The sequence below is a fragment of the Durotheca rogersii genome (assembly GCF_024521655.1).
Source record: "Durotheca rogersii strain YMJ 92031201 chromosome Unknown GGS23scaffold_6, whole genome shotgun sequence".
NCBI lineage: Eukaryota > Fungi > Ascomycota > Sordariomycetes > Xylariales > Xylariaceae > Durotheca > Durotheca rogersii.
In genome coordinates this window covers 1,412,728-1,431,735 of record NW_026251237.1, presented here as the reverse complement: position 1 = coordinate 1,431,735, position 19,008 = coordinate 1,412,728, and the positions used below count along the sequence as shown (strand labels likewise).

The 19,008-nt window shown below is 55.1% G+C and overlaps 3 protein-coding genes across 3 annotated transcripts; 2 read left to right on the top strand and 1 right to left on the bottom strand.

Moving 5' to 3' along the window:
• Positions 1 to 7,245: 7,245 nt before the first annotated feature.
• On the bottom strand, positions 7,246 to 8,061 carry GGS23DRAFT_595510 (uncharacterized protein; the record flags this gene model as incomplete). Its single annotated transcript, XM_051518322.1, has 2 exons — positions 7,246 to 7,323; positions 7,945 to 8,061. The coding sequence occupies 2 exons, from the start codon at positions 8,059 to 8,061 to the stop codon at positions 7,246 to 7,248; spliced, it is 195 nt and encodes a 64-aa protein (XP_051373527.1).
• A 7,843-nt stretch (positions 8,062 to 15,904) lies between these two features.
• Positions 15,905 to 17,307, top strand: GGS23DRAFT_561932 (uncharacterized protein). The gene has a single exon (XM_051515988.1). The coding sequence runs from the start codon at positions 15,919 to 15,921 to the stop codon at positions 17,185 to 17,187; it is 1,269 nt and encodes a 422-aa protein (XP_051373526.1). The 5' UTR covers positions 15,905 to 15,918; the 3' UTR covers positions 17,188 to 17,307.
• On the top strand, positions 17,308 to 18,463 carry GGS23DRAFT_561931 (uncharacterized protein). Its single transcript, XM_051515987.1, has one exon. It carries the CDS (start codon positions 17,561 to 17,563, stop codon positions 18,023 to 18,025), a length of 465 nt encoding a protein of 154 aa, XP_051373525.1. The 5' UTR covers positions 17,308 to 17,560; the 3' UTR covers positions 18,026 to 18,463.
• The last annotated feature ends 545 nt before the right edge of the window (positions 18,464 to 19,008 follow it).

The window sequence follows — 19,008 nt, the reverse complement described above, 5'->3', positions numbered from 1 at the left end:
TTAAGAGTTTCGCAATAAGGGGTCATAGATGCCCCGTCCGAACGCCTTGGGGAAGAAGATGGCATCCGACGTCGACGCCGACGCACGAGGCGATCCCGGTCCCAGCGTAACCCCCTCCCCCCCTTTTACGCGCGGCTGCGTAACTAGGTAGACTGCGCTGCTCAATTCCGTGTAACTCGACAAAACCCCCGCTGACTCGCGGTGATAAATAATTAACTCCATTGCTGCCGCTGCTGCTGGTGCCGCTGCTGCAGTGGTGGTGGTGAGCTACTTCCCATCGCTCCTCACGAGAACCACCATCACTACTACCACCAACGAACCCCCCACGGCGATCCTGTGCCGGACTCACCGCGACCCTTGCTCAAGTCCATATCGGTTCGGTCCACGGGGCGAGCGACCTCTTCAGCCCCTCGCCCCTCGCCCCTCGTCCTCCTCCTCTCCTCCGGATTGCATTGGCTGCCTCAGCTGGCGCGCCGGAGAGGCAGGCGAGCGGGGCGAGCGAGAGGACGCGAATACGACCGGGACGCTCGCTCGGGCACGGGTAGTAGGGGTTTGGGGGTATCCGTGACCACGTTTTTAAAAGAACGAAACAAGTTTAGGGAAGCAGGTAATCCCGCGGCCGCGACCACGACCACGCTTCGGCGTGGGCGTGCATGCTGTGCCGTGCGAACCCCGCGCCCTCGGGCGCGCGGCGCGGAACTCGTCTATGTGCCTGCCTGCCGGTGGTGTATGGAGGTAGAGGGCATAGAGACCCCTAGGGAGGAGGGGGGGGCATCCGTGGGGTTCGTTTCGCCTGCCTTGCTCGTTGAGGGCCGGGATTTAGGACTACGGATTCCGCGCTCACAATGCTGCTAGACTCGCGTGCTAGGAACGTCAGCTTGGCTCTCACCGTCATCATCACGGCACGAAAATGATCAACCGGCGCGACGTTGGCGCGTGGGTGAGTACGTGTCGGTGATAAATAAGTCGAGGACTTGTTTCAGGTTTTCAGCAGCTCAGCTCGGCCATCGTCTGTATACCTGAAGGCCTGTCTATCTGTCTATCTTACTTGCATCTCGCGTGTTGTTTTGGAGGTAGTAGGGCGGTGGGATGACGGCTGATGTACGTTATCCTGGGGTTTTGCGTTCGCTGCCTCGCTCTCATGTATGTTTCAGTTGTTCACGTCCAAATAGATTACGTGTATCAGTTGCGAAGACGTGCTCAAGCGAGAAGGAGGAGGTAGAAGGGGTATAGTGAGGACACGTCTGGCTAGCTGTGAATAAGCCGCACAGGAGATCGCTGCAGTGCCTGCGTGCATGTGCATGTGTGTGGGCGCGGGTGAGAGAGTCTCGTTTCGGAATTTCGGTACCCAGATCACGGGTACGTTGGGTAGGTAACGCCGGATAGGGATGCATGGTAACTGAGGGTGGCGCGGCGGCGTGTCAGGTAGATTGGCAACCTAATATGCGTAGGGCGGTGGAGAGGCACAGGAAGACCACGCCGTCCCAGGGCTGCCACGTGAAGTGAATATGCAGGCCAATATCAGGAGCCATCGCCTTTCTACTCTCCGAAATAAAGTTGGGGTCAAAAGGTTGGTCGTGAGCCGTCGGGGTACCTAAGTGAGGTTGCTGACGTGAGATCTCGGACGGAAACATGCGACCCGGGAAGTGAAGAATATCGTAGGTATGTGCCTATATATACATACCCAGATAGGCATATACGTAAGAGAAAGGAGGACTGCAGTTATCTGGGGCCGTAAGGCTGAGCGGGAGGGTTGCAAGCCGTGGGTAGGGAGGCCGTCTGGTTAGCCGTCTGCGTGCCTGCAAAGCATATAACCTCCATCATCGACGGCCATTGCCGACGTGGGCTATGCTTGCGTTGTTGGACGCCGTCTCGGGGGCGGCCGCTACTAGACTACATCCCAGCTTCCATTCCTGAAGCCGCCAGTTAGCGTAATTATAGAATCTATCCGCCTAGGATGGCCTCTCAATCCTTGCGTATTTAGACCGAAGCTGTGTTCTTCTCGACAGCAGGTAATCCGTAAAATACTACCAGTCGGGCCGGCCGCATGGCCTGTCTTGCCCTCTACTCTCTCGCCATCGGCCCGTTGGGTTATCCTATCCGTAGGGATCCAGGTGCGATCAAGGTTGTCAGGTTAATTTTGATATACGCACCCCCATAACTATACTCGATGCCATTCGGAAGACATATCGCCCCTAGGTTGTGTTCTCCCTCTGTATCATAATGTTCTACTCATTTAGATGAAATCGGTGTGACAGGGACGGACGGGTCTTAGCTCAGGTAGTAGTGTAGGAATCTCGTTGGGGGACTTGAGCTCGAGTAGCAGACACATCGTCAGGGTAGACGCGATGGTGTGCCCGTACACGGCAGTAGGAGTAGCGCCGAGGACAGACAAAAAATCAAAAATAACTTGGTTGGCCCGTACCACTGGCGTCTCTAGAGCGTGTGGCGGGTATTGATCTAACCAAGGTCTTCACGAAACTTCCACGGAGACTGAGCTCACGGTTGCCCGCGTGGGCGTCGCAAGTTCGTTAAGCGCCACCAACTCAGGGCTTCAGTATCTCACCTCCTCCTAGTGAGCCAGGGATAGCCTATGAGCTTCCCAAAATCTCGCTGATTAGTATATTGCCTCGCCGGCTCTGGAGCAACGAGTCCACGAGAGAAATCGTCGCAGCCGATGCTAGAAATTAGTCTGCAAGTTTGCAAGTGTCGAAGCTCGAATCCGGATGAGCTTTACGATGCATCGTTAGCGAAACGTGCGTTCGACAAAGGCCAACCTCGTGCTGCGGCTTGCTCCGTTGTGGTGCTATATGTATGGGGTGGGCTCGACTAAGAGAGGTACGGATTTCTCTATTTCCCTACTCTAATGCCGTACGCGGTCGTTCGAAAGCCCGGCCAGCTGAAGTTAGAAGATGATGGTTAACACGAGGCCATCGGAGATCATTGCTTAATGTTATGTCTCCCAAGATGAAATCAAGTTGTTCAGGGAGACCACCATCTATACCGTAGTGTAATACCGTGTTCCCTGTAATCCAAGGATAGGAAGATAGTCGGTGCCACTACCAGAGCAGCCCCTCTGGCCGCCCAATCTGATACCAAAATGATAGCAACCGCCACTGCGAATAAGTAGGGATAACAGACGAGTCGGCCGTAATCAAGTACTTGACTGTACTAACGACGCCCGAGTTTTGTCACTCGATAATCGCGATACGGTACCAATTAGGTAGGGATTATTTGGCTTGTGATAGCACAAGACCAGATATCGTAAGAGGCGGTCGAGCATCGTGTAAAATACGAATAGCACGTCGGATGTAAAGCACACCTGGAATGAAGGAAGCGGAGCTCGCAGCGACAATGGCAGAATCTACAAGCCGGATGGATTGTCCAAGGCCACCGAACAAGATGACGAGCCTCGTATCGTCTAGGCATCACGGGGTTTCTCCCCCTCGCTAGCGTGCGAGGGCTCGAACTTGGATAGCGGCTTTCGGGTCTGGTACGCGTGCATCGAGATGGTCCGCAGTTAAAGTCGACGAGGGTATAAAAATAGGTCGAGCGGGCTTCTTTCTCGAGAGTATGGGGGAATAAGGGGTGCTCGTAGCTCGGCGGCGAGCCTAAAGCATCGGTGTAACCTCGGATGTGAGCTAAACGTTAAGAGGACTATCCGATATGCTCCGTCAAGTCGGCTGAAGCATGCAGCATTCTCTTGCGTTCGACGTTACGCAGAACTGAGCATCGGGGTGGTTTCAGCTTGCGGTTGCGGTTAGGCGGTATGCTACGATCGCCTCCACAGATGGTGCGCTACGGTATCATCGACGATCAAGACGTAGGTAGCGCGTGGTGAGCACGGGAAGAAGCCATCGAAGACGACCTAGTACAGGTGACGAAGCGATCCGCGAGGAGAAAGGGTTTCGTAGGCTACGGGCCTTTTTTTGTGGCCCGAGATCCTGCTGCACATCTCGCGTCACGAGCACGGTAAGCCCAGGTCGGCGCGGCATGGTACCTCGTTGGTAGGTAAACGATGAGGTTGACAAGCGTGGACCATGACCATCTCTGAAAGCTGCTGCCTCTTCCTAGGTTGGTCAATCAAGCTAGGGGCGCTTCATGCGTTTGTGCAACTCCGCTCCTCTCCCCAACCCCTGCAACTGCGCGCGACGACTCAGACAGACCCGGAAAGAAAAAAGTTCGATACTCACTCGGTCGAGTTGCTTGTTGGGCGTCCTAAGCGGTATCGAGTTCCACGCCGACAAGACGTGTCCGACAGGCTCAAAATTAGAGGGGAGGCCTAATGCGACTTCACATACCTGCTTAGTACTTACGGCGCGGCCAATCCGTGACTAGAAAGGTGCCTTCAGAAACGATGGCGTTGAGAAGGTTGATGTGTAGATATGACAAGATACAGGGAACAACCAAAGCCAGGGCGAGGTTGAACAAAAAGGAAGAAGGCAGCCCACGCGCGTCTAACGCCCCTCTCCCACTAGGCTCCCTTCTTCCCCTGTCGCCCGATGTTGGCGCTAGAGACGCCTTGGGGGGGTCTCTTAGCCGCCTCTCGCAATCTCATTAGTAGCTCTGACGCCCTAGCCGCCGTCCAGTTACGTGTGCAGGTAGATTGATGACTCGAAGCTGCAAGGGGTTGCGCGTGAGGCGATGCTAGACGCAAGGGTACTGACAATACCTAGGTAGCCTTTCAACGGTGAGTTGACCGGTTTGACAAGCAACCCGCTTCGGCCGATCTATAACGGCAAGGCATTATTCACGATTTCATACCCGCTTTTGTGTTTGTCACACAGACTGCAACTCTCCCCCTTCCTATGCTAAGCTTATGTGGCTCGGAAATGTGGAAGGGTGGGAACATCTCACCTCCGCCATTGCGCAGGCTTCTCCGTCGCTTCATCGGCGCAGTGCTGATTTTGAGGCTGGTATTTTCGACCCCATCCCCCGACCCCGCCCCCTCCTCTTCCTCGAAGCCGGAGGAAGCAGTGGAAGAGCAGGACCTACTTCTCCCGCAGGATACACGAATGTGGTTGCGTAGACCCATGTGATCGCGGAGGAGCATTTAGGAGACGGGGGGAGTGACCAGTACTCGTCAGCTGTTGATTTGCGGGTCTGGTTCATGCTGGGTCGGCTCGTCCGACGGTGCGAGACGGTGGCCATAAGCTGTTGGTTCGGCATTTTCGCATCACTCGGTAAGCGCATCCCGCTAGTTGGGCCCGTAGACGCAGCTTTCCACCCCGTTCTCGTCCAAGCCCTAGCTTTCGAATGCATAGTATTAGCAGGTTGCATGGGAAGCAGCAACAGCCTCAGGACCCATCTGGGCAACGCAGGGGGATCGTTGGCAACAAGATAGGAGAAGGGGAGGAGAGGGGGTCGGACAGGATAAGGGAGGGAGGAAGACAGACGGCTGCCTTGGAGCGGACTAAAAACTCGTAAACTGTCGTGTAATCCGACGGTGTATGCTAAGAGAATATGACGGGTGTCGTATCTGCCGGGACCGGGCCGCCCAAACGGGCCAACGCGCACCCTCGCAATCGTGCGCCCTCGAGCAGCCAGACAGACAGCCAGGCGAAGGAGTGTTGGCCTGGGCCCCCACCTCGCTGACTACCTACGCGATGGAATCGAAGGAAAGGCGGCACAAAGCCGCTATCGCGATGGGAGACTATACCTGCAGCGCTCTCGGACCGAAAGGTGAGGGCGCGCTCTCGGGCAGAGCCATGTGCAGGTACTCGCAGGCGCGCAGCACGGGACTTGGTGGCGGCGTCGCGCTTCGATTGGTTCGCCAACCGCAATGAGCGAGGGTCGTTCTATTAGACGTAGATTAACACAGGTGCGCGAACGTGGCGTACCGAGCCACCATAGGTCGATTCGGACAATATAACCAGGTTACAACCCTCCCTGCTTATTTCGGTGCCCTCTCTCCACTAGGAATGGCCCTGCATGTGCTACCGCACATGGGAATCGACGTGTGGGGGATGCAAGTCAAGGCAGCCCAAGAACAACCTGGAACGGAGACGCGTTGGAAGAGACGCCGATAGGGACGGGAAGAAATGAGATGTGACCGGGCGGCCTGCCTCCAGGGGACGCCCTCCTGCGAGCCCGGATCTCAGGTAGAGAGATGGATAATTTTACTTAGGTGCCTCCGGCGTCTCTTTTCTCGTGGGCTTATTGCCTGAGTAAAGTGCGTACGGCAGTAGGTACTGACCCTGACCACCTGCCTTAGAACCACCTGGGCAGGTAGGCAGGTACCTCCCACCTTGCCGCTCATCAGGCATCGACATGCACCGAAGGCAGGCACTACCTACCTACCTATGGAACGACTTCAATGGGTGTATCAAGTGCCTACACCTCCTGCCATCGGTACCTCTCAGGGGTAAGTAGGTGCCCGTACGCTCCACTAGAGGTACCTAGGGTCCAGGTGGGTATCGGAGGGGGGGGGCAGCGAGGTACCTGCCTAACCTACCTGCCTACCTAAGGTACCTCCTACCTACCTAGGTACCTAGTAATATACCTACCATAGGTACACACACAGCTCCATCAGCGCAACGGAAGGTAGGTGGGCCGGCCGTACGTACCTAGGTACCTAAGGCAAGGCAAGGAGGGACCCCTTAAAAAGTTTATATAAACCAATCCCTGTAAGGTAAGGCACGCAGGCAGGTACCTCCTCCCCCCATCCTAAGGTCCTAAGGGGGGCAGGTAGATCGCCAAATACGTCCATATGCATGAGGCATGTACCCCTTTGGGTTCTAGGTCTGGGCAGCTGCCTTCCTGACCTCTCATTTCGACTAGGTTAGGTAATCAATCAACCACCAATCTTACCCGGCTTCTCCCTCCTCTCCTCTCGCCTTTACCCCCTTTCTCCTCGCACCCAGGCCCTCTCTCTCCGCCTACAGGCATCACATGATGTGCTACGAATGCGAGTGGTATCCTGTTGTCTGCAATTCGATCCGTACAGAGCAACGCTAGGATTCTTCCAATGCGGCGCCTTCTCTTCCTAACGTCGGTCTTCCCTCTTCCCATGTGCAGTAGTAGGCTGTTGGTCCTCTCTCGACGGCGACGTGTTGGTGGATGGTTCTACGCGCATTGCAACCCAACCGACATGGATGACAAGGCTTCCCTTCACGCTGCTGGGTGCAACGACACGAACCCCCCTGCCTTGCATTGATTACCTATACTCTCGGATAGATGCCTCTGACCGCGGGTGTGGCCGTGTCATACCTGCTTCCCGTATGCTAGGTGGTGCGGTGTCACGTTTTACGGCCGCAGCTTGACGACATGTCGCTGGCCGTCGCTCTGCCAATACCATTCGACGCGCATGTCGGCGAAAGCTTGCTAGAGGTCGCCGCAACAAGACGGAATAAACCCGAGCCACAAAAAAAAAAAGGTAGGAGAGAAGAAATGATATTGAAGTAAGATCAAGGCCTGTCTGAAAATAACCCCTACCCGCGAGACGCCCAGCGACGGTACCCCGTTATATCCTAAGAGCCTGCCCACTGTCATGTCGTGAGCTCCGAATCAAATTAGATATCCAACCAAAGAAATGACAGGACCCGTCCACCGTTCTAAAAGCTTTTGGAGATGAGAGAGACAGAGAGAAAGAGAAAGAACGAGAGAGATGGAGGGTTGGTGTATGTACGTGTCTGCTGTTCGTGTGCGCGTGATACCCAACAAGCGCTGGCTCCAGGCCAGATCTTGACGAGAGCTTAAGAAAACCATTGCGGTGGAAAACCCGAGGTATATATGCGATCGCTCGCAGGATGCTCTTCCATCTTATACCCGCATCCGCCAATCATTCCTGCCTTTAGGCCATGCCTCGAATGGACCGTGATGGGTTGTTCCTAGACAGAGGAGCAAGTTAGCCAAGGATGAGCAACGGCGATCGCGGCCGGATATGCGCCTCTCTATACTTGCCTTCTGTTAAGCGTGGTAATCACACGGCCCATCGTTCTCGACATCTTTCTCCTCGAGTCCTCTGGAGCAGGTTCCGAGGGTGTTGGGGGTTTCCGCACAAGGAGCATCCTGGCGGACCGTGCACCCGCACGAGTACTTGATATACCAGATCTTACACATGGCTGGGTATTTCGAGTTCTAAGGAGCTCTCTGGTGCTGCTAAATTCTTAGTCCGAGGCCTGTTCGCGACGGGGTCAAGGAAACTTACTTGTGGATCGAGCCGGGATCGAATTCGTTCGACCGTCGGTATGTATGTTTGTCGTCTAGGGAAGCGGCCTCGAGGGGTGTCAAGCAGGAAGCTGGTGGGGTAGGCGATGGCTTGTAGCTAGAGCTGTACTCGAGTAGTCCGAAGAGGATATGGAGTGAAGTGTGTGATGATGGTGATGATGGTGATGAGGATGAAGAATGGATGTGCATATCGTAGCGGGTGGGAGCGTAGAATTTATATGTTGTCAGTTGGCTGATGGGCCGCCCTCGATAGAGGAGAGAAGACGGATGTATGTTAGCTCCGTTGTTTGTTACCGTCACTCGAGGCTGACTTCCTCGAAGTCTTCGCCGCCACGACTAGCAGTCCCCTGTTGGTAGAAAGAAAATTTCCTATCCTCGTTGACTAGAATAACAGGTGGTGTGTGAAGACAAGTAGTAACCGTCATCCGACCATTATGGAGGTGCCCCTCTTGGGGCCAACATGTATCAAGTCGACGAGACGACTTATAGTGAAGGGGAAAGTGTACTATGAACGACTGCGGTTGGGGCGCCGGGTGTGCGGCTGCGGACTTGCGTGCTTCTCCAGCAGTAGGCAACACACCGGCCAGTCGACGGAGAACTTGGGGTTAGGAAGCCGTCCTAGGAACAAGTTATTGGACATAAAGATGGACGTCATATAGTAAGTACTAGATCTTCTTTGATTGCTATCCCTGGCACTTACACCACCCAGGGTCGAGGGGAAGAGGGGGGGGGGGGGGGTGGAAGGGGGGCCAATTCCACTAGGCTCGGGTAACATAGACACGGAGCAGGGGTATTGCGGCGTCCCGATCAAGTCAGAAGAGCAGCCAGATGAGGGAAATAACGAGAAAGGAGCCGGTTCGGGCTAGTTGGGAGGCTAGGGGTGCGTTATAGTCGACGTCCGGTGTAGTTTGAAGGCGTTCTCACCATCCAGCCAATCCAATTAGGCAATTGGAATGGAGACGACAGCCCCTGCGTAGGTATGGAGGAAAAAGAAATATACGTCTGACACGGTTCCTGCAAATCAACGGACAGGGAATGCGATGATCCCGAATATATTGCGTTTGTTTGTCCTCGTCGTTGTAGCCGTTGGCTGCGTTGATCTCAGCATTATACCGGTTGCTATCGTGTGTCACCACATCACCACTGGAGGTCGGGCAACCTCGCGTATCCAACAATAGCACCGGCACGATATCCCCTAGAAGCTCACGAACCAGCTCCGGGCTTGAGCTCGAGGGGTCGCGGCGCATGCCAGGTCCTGTAGACTCGACGGCAGCTACCGAACTGAGGAAGCTCGAGGCCGGCGGGACCTGTTCGCGACGAGGAGCTACGTACTTAATCGTCCATCCCTCTCAGTGCGCGTGTGTATGTGTATGTATGTATGTGTGCGTGGGTGTGTGTGTGGATGTGGACGGACAATGTAACGGATCCCGATCTGCTTGCTTGGTCTGTTCCAACGTCGAGGCACCGGGTGGGTGGGTCGTGGCGAAGACGAACAATGGCAGAGGAGAAGAAGACGGAAACACGAAATTTCCTGCCTTTACCACAGGAGAGTAGAAAAACACCGGTTGGACAAAAGGGGCAAGAAGGTGGAAGGAAAGGAAAAGGAAAGGAGAAGGAAAAAAAAAAGCAGAAATTCAAGAAAAATAGAATTAAGAGAAATAGCCCAAACAGCCCAAGGCGGTGTATTCGATTCCTTTCTGTTGGGACCAACGTCTGAAATGTAGGCACCGAAGGTCTACCGCATGTGTCAAAATTGTCGAAGTAATACATACCTACTTACCTATCTTTCCAGCACCCGTGGCCCCTAGCGAAGGGGTACCAGCGGAGGTTGGTGTATGTGGGAATGAGAGAGAGAGTGTGTGTGTTAACGTGTGATGTAGGTAGGGGGAATAGATTCAGTACATCGGGCGGTGGTACAGGCAAGGATGGATCCTGGCCGGGTAGCGTGGCTCTATTCATGATAAAGCAGAGGTATTACCTGTCTCCCTGGTCCTCTTACCTGGCAATACACACCTCTTCTATCGAAGCCTGCCGGTATATACACGCTCATCTGTCTGTCTGTCTGTCTGTCTGTCTGTCGCGCGCGGGCAACGAGGCGGTAATGTAATCCATAATCCAGACCTATCAAAGTTGATCCATCATGGGAACCTGCCTAACCGCGCGTGCCCTAGAATGTACCTAAGGTACGACCTACCTACCTACCCACCTACCTACCCACGAGGGGATCTGCCGTAAGTACCTACCTCCTAGTAGTAATTGAGATACCGAAGGTGGTAGGTAGGTAGGTACCTACCTTTAACGGAGTGATTGTGAATATACCTGCCTACAGGTAGGTACCTTGGGGTACCACCTGCCCTGTGCTATGTCGTGCGGGTCTAGCAAGGGACCGGCCTTAGGTTAGGTACAGATCCATCCGGGGCAAGCACGCCCACCCTGCCACTTAGGTACCTGCGTACGTGCCTAAGTCAAGGTGGGATGCGATAGTAGACGGTGTTTAGTGCGGTCGGTCTTATGCCTTGGAGGGCTGGAATGGGGTCAATTCATCACTTAGCATCTGGGGCGTCAACGCGATCGAAAAGGCTTACCGGCCTTGCCTTGGGCGGGCCAGCTGCGAAAGGACTGGCCCTAGCGGGATCGATTCCAGAGCGAGAGGAACCGGACCGGCCGAGCGACCCAATACTGCGCAGCAGAAAGGCTGAAATCGTTCGGAGAGCTAGGAGACGACTAAGAAACAGCGCCGCAGGCCCCTCTCCAGAACCCAACCTCTGCTCCCACCCTCCAGTTTTACCACCCAGCGTCGAGCCCGCATCGCCATAGGTCGGAGCCACGGCACAAACAATGGCTTCCCACGGCTTGTAGCATGAGAAAAGGTAGATTGCAGCAGAGCCGATGGAAGAGGAGACAGAGGAGAGAGAGGAGAGAGAGGGAGAGAGAAAATACCCGACGCGCGCGGGAACCCACGTGCAGCGGAATTTCAAAAACTTGACGTCCCGTTTCCCTGCTTCCTGCTCCCTGCCGGAGCTGCGTTGCCTACCGGAAGAGCACCTCAGAGTACGTATTCGCTTATCCAGCTCGCACACCCGGACCTGGCAGTCTGCAAGCTGCACGCTGCGACACTGCTGTTCCCCGTCTGCCAACCTTTCCCTCCGCGCAGAGAATAACTCTCCTCCCGCTCGCTTTCGCCAGAGGCGTGCCGTTCGTAAGATGCAGTTCCAGAACGTTTCTTGACGCCGCGGCCAACTGCCCCCTTCTTCCGGCGGGGATGGGGGGGCTGCAGGGTTCTTGTCGTCTCTGGCCTCTACTCATACCTATCTCGGCTTGGCCGGTTGGGACGGGTTTGCAGACCCTGCCTCCCTCTCCGTCGTGGGTGAGAGGCTAGCTGCGTTGCTTCCTGCTTCACACGCCGGCACCGTGCTATATGGTACCATACATATACCTCCCTGGCTAGCCGAATGGCCCGGCCCGGCTACCGTATATCTTCATCCGCCAGGATGGCGTAGAGCGGGAGACAGGCCTTTAGTTCTTGCGCCCAACATCCTCAGCTATGGTTGCACAGAGGAGACAGGTAATCTTGAGAGAGGCGGTACATGGGTCCACCGTTTAATCCTCAATAACGACGTACCCTAGGCGGGTGCAGCAACCTCCCGCACAATGCAAGGAACAACCTGAAGTTCACCGCGGATATATGGCACATAAAATTGACCCAGCTCGGCATCGCTCAATCAACTTGAACCTGGGCTGCGAGAACTCCCGCCTCTTTGAATCCCGACGTTGTTGGTTACTCGCCCAGTGGGTGTACAACCACGGATTCAACCCCACCAACGCCGGGGGGGGGGTATCCCTTCACTACTAGGACGAACCTGACTATATCGCGGTGCAAAGTAGCCTTACCTGGCACCGCTACTGTTTTAAGGGCTTTCGCATACCTCGATAATGTGGACGCTACATCCCAATCAGAAGGGTCAGCCTACGCCGCAACGAGAGGGGGCCAGGTATCAGGTAGAGCCCCGCCAGCATACAATGCCGCAAACCTAGAAGTTGACAATCTACTGAATCATTTATTCTAGCGTCGTTATACGACGACGGCTTGTCCCTCTATCTTTAGGGACAGGCTAGAGATGAGTTGAAGAATCGGTATTAGGTGGCCATAGAATACGGCCGCCAACATCTTCCAGACAGCCTTACGGCCCATTCATGCGGCCATCCCCCCCTTCCCCTTTGTGGGCGTACCTTGGCTGCCTCTAGAAATCGCGGCCAGAGAAGCGGCCCATCTCGACCAGCGGCCTTCGTGTGTTGCCTCCAACAGTCGAATTCTTCTGACTCACAGGAGCCCCACGTCAAGTGATTCCTCGAGCTCTAGAAAACCCTCCCCCTGCCTGGGATGGTTTCTGGAGACTGAACTCAGCCGTAATAGCGGATGACTTCTATACACCCGTAAAAACACCCTGAGAGAGGCGCTAGAGACCGAGCTAACATCGAGGAGCATCGTAGACCAATGCCATTAGTTCGGTTTTGTCTCCTCCATGTTCGACTTGGAGAGGTGGTGGCGACTAGCATTCATGTTCCGGTGGAAGGCGAGCTACCCCCTTCCGTCGCTCACCAAACCAACCCTCGAGTCTAGCTTCTAGCATATGACCGTCCCAAACTCGTGTGAGATGAGCATGGACGGTCTAATTAGCTCCGCCGTGTTTAATCACCTCACCCGAAGGCGACTCATGTGAGGCCCAGGAGCGATCGGATGAGCTTCGCACTCGCCATGTTGCCACTCCCCAACCGGGACTCTACCGTGGTTAGAGGAGGGTATCCCAACAGGATCCTTGATTTCACCGACCAATATGGCAACAAGGAAGGCGAGCAGGCTCCTCCAGCGCTTGTGCTCGCGCTCCTGACATGCCAGGATCGCGTAGTATCAGAGCTTCGACGCGACAAGGTCCCCCCCCAAATGGCATCCAACGAGACGTATCACCGACCCGCGTTCTCCCCAGGAGACATCAGTCGAATTTCCTTTTCTGATTCCGTATCGGGAAATCGCTCGAGCGCCTCTGTCTCTCGGGCCCGGTAGCGGTTGGGCGCGCGAAGGCATGAGAAGCTCACCAACGGTTACGCCGCGCGGCCGAATAAGCGCGCTGCTTATTGTGTACCCTAGCACCGGGTATGGTTGCATTTGCCATCAGGTCATGGTATGAACTCGGAGTTCGTTATCTCGAGGGACAGTCTTGAATTCGAGTACGAGGCGAACTTGGCCACTTGATTCCGCTTCGAAAGCGGGATATTGTGCCGTCGGCGTGGCCCTGTTGTTCAACAAAGCTCTAAGCCTCTACACGGGGGCAATACCGAAGGAGAAGTGTGCGCCACTGTCCAATACCCAGCACTCAACGATCAACACAGGTATACGCATGTACCAAGAGGAACTGCTATGAGGTGCGGAGTAATGGTATGCTAATATGGCTTGCCCAAATCACGAGGCCAGAAAGCCTGAACAAGAGCCAGGGCCGTCTTTTTACGCTAGTAACCAACAACTTTGACAATTCCCTAGCCTTTAAGGAGGTATTCTTCTCGGTTTTACTACTGATCTCGGCCTGAATCTTTCTAGCTACCCTTTGCTGACGAGCTTTCGCCATGCGGTGGACGGTCAAGAATCTTGACCCCTGCGTCTAGTCGGCACCTAGGCGGGCCGTTAAAGAGCAAAAAACGGCGGTAGCGGTTGACATGTCGTTGGTACACCGTTGCGGTCGACTGATGACCGCCCTTGATGGCCTCGACGGCTCGAGTGCCGGCACCACTGGTATTAAAGTAGCTATTCGCACCTGGATGATCCCAAAATCAGACGAGGCCATTCCGGAGCATGTTATCTGCGGCCTTGAAGGAATACGCTGCGATGATGACGCGTTCATCAGTTGAGTTCCGCAAGACCTCCAAGCCTCCCCCCTCGGGACCTTGATCGGCAGTACAGCAGTACGGAGCAACATAGCGATACATTAAGACTAGGGGAGATTTTGCCTCTACGGCTTAGAATAAGTCCCAACAATGTCTTCCCTCTACCATTAAGTTGTATCGGTCACACCTCCTTCTTCCATCAGCGCAAGCGGTAGATACTACCTAATATGTTTCCGCCGTCCCCCTGACGCCCCTATCGCGGGATGTTGGCGTCCACCTTCCCTAGAAGGGCATGTATAGCTCAAGGACTCTAAAATTCAAGTTTTAGGGACCTGTTTACGTACCCAAGTCGCCGTTCCTCACAGTTTCACATCTCATTGACTGGCTCACCGCTATCGCTCCAAGGAGATACCAAGTCCTATGCGCAGGAGCTTTTGGCTGAAATACCGCATAGCTAGTCGGCCTATGATCCTTCATCCACCTAGTACCACCAACGACGACAATAAGTCCCGGCCCACCTGGCCTGACAGGCGTCAGTATGGCGCTCAGAGGCAGGGAAGCCTCTAACCGATAGTGTGACGACAATTTCTTAGACCGTCGACGAACATTGATTTGTGATGGAAAAACCATATGCGCGGATGCCTCTGCAGTCCTGCGATATCCGGTATTAGACATCGTCGCCACTCGTGTTCCTCAGTACCATACCGGGAACAGTCGACGGCTCTTGGGGACGCGTTGTCGCTTACGGGTCCCTCTGAGTGGTTCGGTCTTGATCACCTAGTCGCTCTAAGCTCTACCGTTAGATAGTTCCGCAGAAGTTCCACCGTTACCAGCAAGGAGATCGCCGATGTATCTACTCCTTCAAAGCAAACCTAAAGTGATAAGGCAAAATAGCTTAGGGCAGCGGGGGGTGACCTTGTTCCTGTCTCTTTTTTTCCGATGTTATCTTCTGTGATTACATTGTCCGTCCCATGGTCCGAGTGGTGTGGTCATCAATCCCCATGTGTGAATGACGCTCACCTGGGCCAGGAACTTTCGTTAAAGATGACACGTCTTCAACTTGACCCGGTTGTACCAACGGACGCCAATTTCGTGGCGGGCCATGGAGGGTACGTTAGCATAGCCTACATATAGTTTCCTACCAAACGAGAGCCGGGCAGACACGGAAAGAGAGAGAAATGATTAAACAGGAGAGTACGGAAGAGGCAATCATTTGTAAATATACCTGGAAGCATAGCTTTAGAGTTGCAAATAGTTTACAGCGTAAAGGGAAATGAGACAACGTCAAGATGCATTGATTCACCGTGTAATTTCTTGGACACGTACACTTGGACGTCGCTTCATCTGCTTACAGTGCCCAATCCGCCATTGTCAATAGACACAGGCGCACGTAGACCAGGATACCGCATTGCTCCCACGAATACGCAAAGAGACACGTTTCCTGGAGGGGCAGAAGAACCGTTTTGACTAGCGATAGCAATCAACCGTCACTGAGTTTGACTTGGCGGGCAGTCGAGCATCCACCACGCTGGAACCACTTTCCGTCGACTTAGGGCGTGGGTAGGGGGTTGCGAACAACAGCTCTAGCGTCAAGGCCTTCCGACCAAAGCGCCTTCTAGCAAGTACGCGTGCTTAGAAAGAGCTAAAAGAGGCATCATAGATCGTATGGCGAGGGTGGTAGTGACGCGCCCTTCTCTGGTGGATGTCCACGATGTGGATGTTTGCTATAGGAGGCACCTACCTACCCCTATCTTTAACCCCTGTTACACGATACCTACTGGTTGGACCATGATGCTTTAATACATATTTACATTTAAAAGCATACACGCATGTATGCATACAAGGGTAAGTGTTCTATGCGTTTATGAGAATATGCATTACAGCGATATCGCGTGTCCTCGCGTGTGTCTGTCTTTTTGGTTCTTCTTCTTCTTCTTCTTCCTCTCCTTGCCCTATGCTTTCCGCACCGCTCGTAAAGCAGACAAAGCGACTCTACTCCCAAACACGACACAGTCCTCGACGGGTTTGTCGACCGAAAATATACACGATGCCCGATATCCCCAGCGCGCAGAGGGCAGAGGGAGCAGCGGGAGTGCTCCTATAGGACCTCTCCGAACAATCCCGTTAGTGGCTTGGCCCGCCCAATGGCAGGGTCAGCAGCCTCCGAGCGCAGCGCGGTTCTGTCCGCGGCGCCTCCGCGATGCTCCGGGCCGACCGGGTGTCGTTGCTATTTTACTTAAAAGGCGAACGGAGCCGCGTCGCTCTTCTCCACACTTTTTCCTCTTCTCTCGATATCCCGCGGGACGGGCGATTCGGAGCCTCAGCACGTGGAGGTGCGGCGATAGGAGCGGCGACGGGCCACCTCCCAGGCGTCTGACAGCATGCACACCATTTCTGGAGAGTACGTACAGTACGCGTCGACGGAAGCGCACGGTCACAGGTCACGGGTCACGGGCGCAGATACCGACAGCTTATAAATCCTCTCGATCGGAGTTGGGTCGACCCCGAGTTGGAAGAGAGGGCGGGGGAGAAGGGGGGAAGGGGTGTGCGTGTGCGCGCATGTGGGAGGGAGGCAGAGATGGAAGGGCAGAGAAGCGGAGAGAGCGTGGACATAAGATAGCACAGGGCAGTCCGCCTTTGCGTGCTTCTCCTGTGCTGTGCTGTGCTCGATTGACCTCTACCCGACTGCACAAGTGCGCTTGGCGTATTCGCTGCCAATTGGGCACCCACGTGTGGGTGCGCGATCCTCCTTGCTCCCTGCTATTGTGTTACGGGCTCATAAGCGGCCGGCGCTGCGTCGCCATGTCTGCGGAAGCGGTCCAGGTGCACTTGCACGTTCCCAATCAGAGAGGCAAAACGCGGGCGAGCGAGAGAGAAAGCGAGAGAGAGAGAGAGACGAGGAGAGAGGGAGAACGAGAGAGGCAGGGCGCGAAGATGAGAGCCAGCCCTGGTCCCGGTCTGTTCCCCTCCGTGGCTCGAGGAGGGGAGTCTTGTGTCTCGTGGGATGTTGCGGCAGGATGGCCATCTCCGGAGCCATCCCGCGCTCCGTGGCATAGACGAAATATTTCAAACCTAGAAAAAAAGTATTCCTTATTGCCTTGGCGACTCACGAGAAACCCCGCAAGGCGCCGGTGGCACTGACTGGTCTAGCATTTCGTGTTGGGTTTACGGGGACAGGTGTGTGGTGTAGATGCGGGTGTGTGGGGGGGGGCAGGCCCTTGGCAGATTCGCCCTCCGCCGGGGCTAGCCATCGTCCGTATACCTATAAAGGACGCATCCCTCCTCGATCGAGACCTGCTCCTCCCTCATTGTTCTTCCTTCAACTCCGACCGACAAGACAGACAAAGCCAATCTTTCTCTTCAACCCCCCGGACCCTTCGAAGCGCTTGAAACTTTTATCACAAACCTACCGAGCTCCATCTCCCTCCCCCATTCCCCCCCTCTATCCCAATATACGGACACCAACCTCCGGACCACTTCTGCCATCAACGCTACCACCTACCCAACAACCAAGATGTCTTCCAGCAACCAGAGCATTGCTCAACATGTCCGCGAGGCCCAGCCCCTGCAGTTCCTGCCGCTGGCTCCCGCCACCTCTGCTTCCTACCCCACTACTCAGAATGCGAAGCCGAACCAAGGGATCCGCCGTAGCCCGAGCCAGACCAGCGTCGACAGCAGCGCCAGCAGCATCGCCAGCCCCCGCTTCCTCAAGCTCAACCCAGTCCACTACGGGGAGCGTCAGGACGACTACCACGACGTTGCTGCCGCCAACCCACAGCCTCAGCGGTTCCTGTCGCTAGCTCCCGCCACCTCTGCTACCTACCCTACCGCCCAGAGCACGAGGCTAAACTACGCGGCCCGCCGCAGGTCGAGCCAGAGCAGCGTCGGCAGCATCGCCAGCCTCCGCTTCCTCAAGCTTAACCCGGTCCATTATGGGGAGCAGCAGGACGACTATCACGACGTTGCGGTCGTCGAGTAAACAAACCAAGGATGCCAAATATCCAAGCGTAATGACGGGCACATTTCTATTCTTCTATTCTTCTTACTGTTCTTGTTCTCTTTCGAACATTACGGTATCATCTAGGGGGGGTTAAAGAGAAAGGACCAAAAAAAAGGGCAATGGGAAATGGGAAATGGGAAATGGGAGCTACTCTCGTATAGCTCGATGTTAATGACATGACTACCACACGCGTAGCACGCAATCCAATAGGGGGGGGAAAGCGTAGCCTAATCGATTATGGAGCGGACGGCTTCTCTGTGTATTCTCAGTTTTCTATTCTAAAGGTGGCGTTCCGAGGGGGCACCGGGAAAGCGACGGCACGGACGGGCGGGACCGGGTGGGTAGGTAGAGAGGGAGGATACCGAGAGTGCATAACTCGTATGATCCACCGTACTATTTCTCATCACGATCCTCTCTAGTCGGGGGATTCTCTCGCTATGCGGTTACCTGCGGGAGAAGGGTTTTCACCGCTGGGCGAGAAGGGTAGCGCAATTGGGGCCTAGCTAGTGTATACTATTGCGTTCCGGAATCTCGAATGGAACGGTTCGGCTTCGAAGACGTGCGTGTGAAGGTGTGGAAGCGAGCAGCGAGCGAGCGAGCGAGCAATGGCATGTGTGAATGTACGCGGTATCCCGTGAAAACGGGGCGGCCGCGCTGCGTTCCACTCGCCCCCTGCCCTTGCGCGAATATGTGTATGTGTATGCAGTTAGAGTCTTATCGTCAGCCGACCAGTCAGCTACGTGCGTGTGCTAGAGCAGGTCGGGGGGTTAGGCTTGGAGGGGGGGGGACCGTCGAGTCGCATACTTACGCCCCCCCCTCCCCCCTCCCCCTCCTCGTCCGGGGGTCTCTCGACGTGTTATTATCTGCCCTACTGGACGGCACTGTCGGTACGCTAAGGTGAGCATGGCTGCGTAGGGGGGGAGGGGAGAGACGGGCGACCGCGTAGGATATCCGCAAACAGC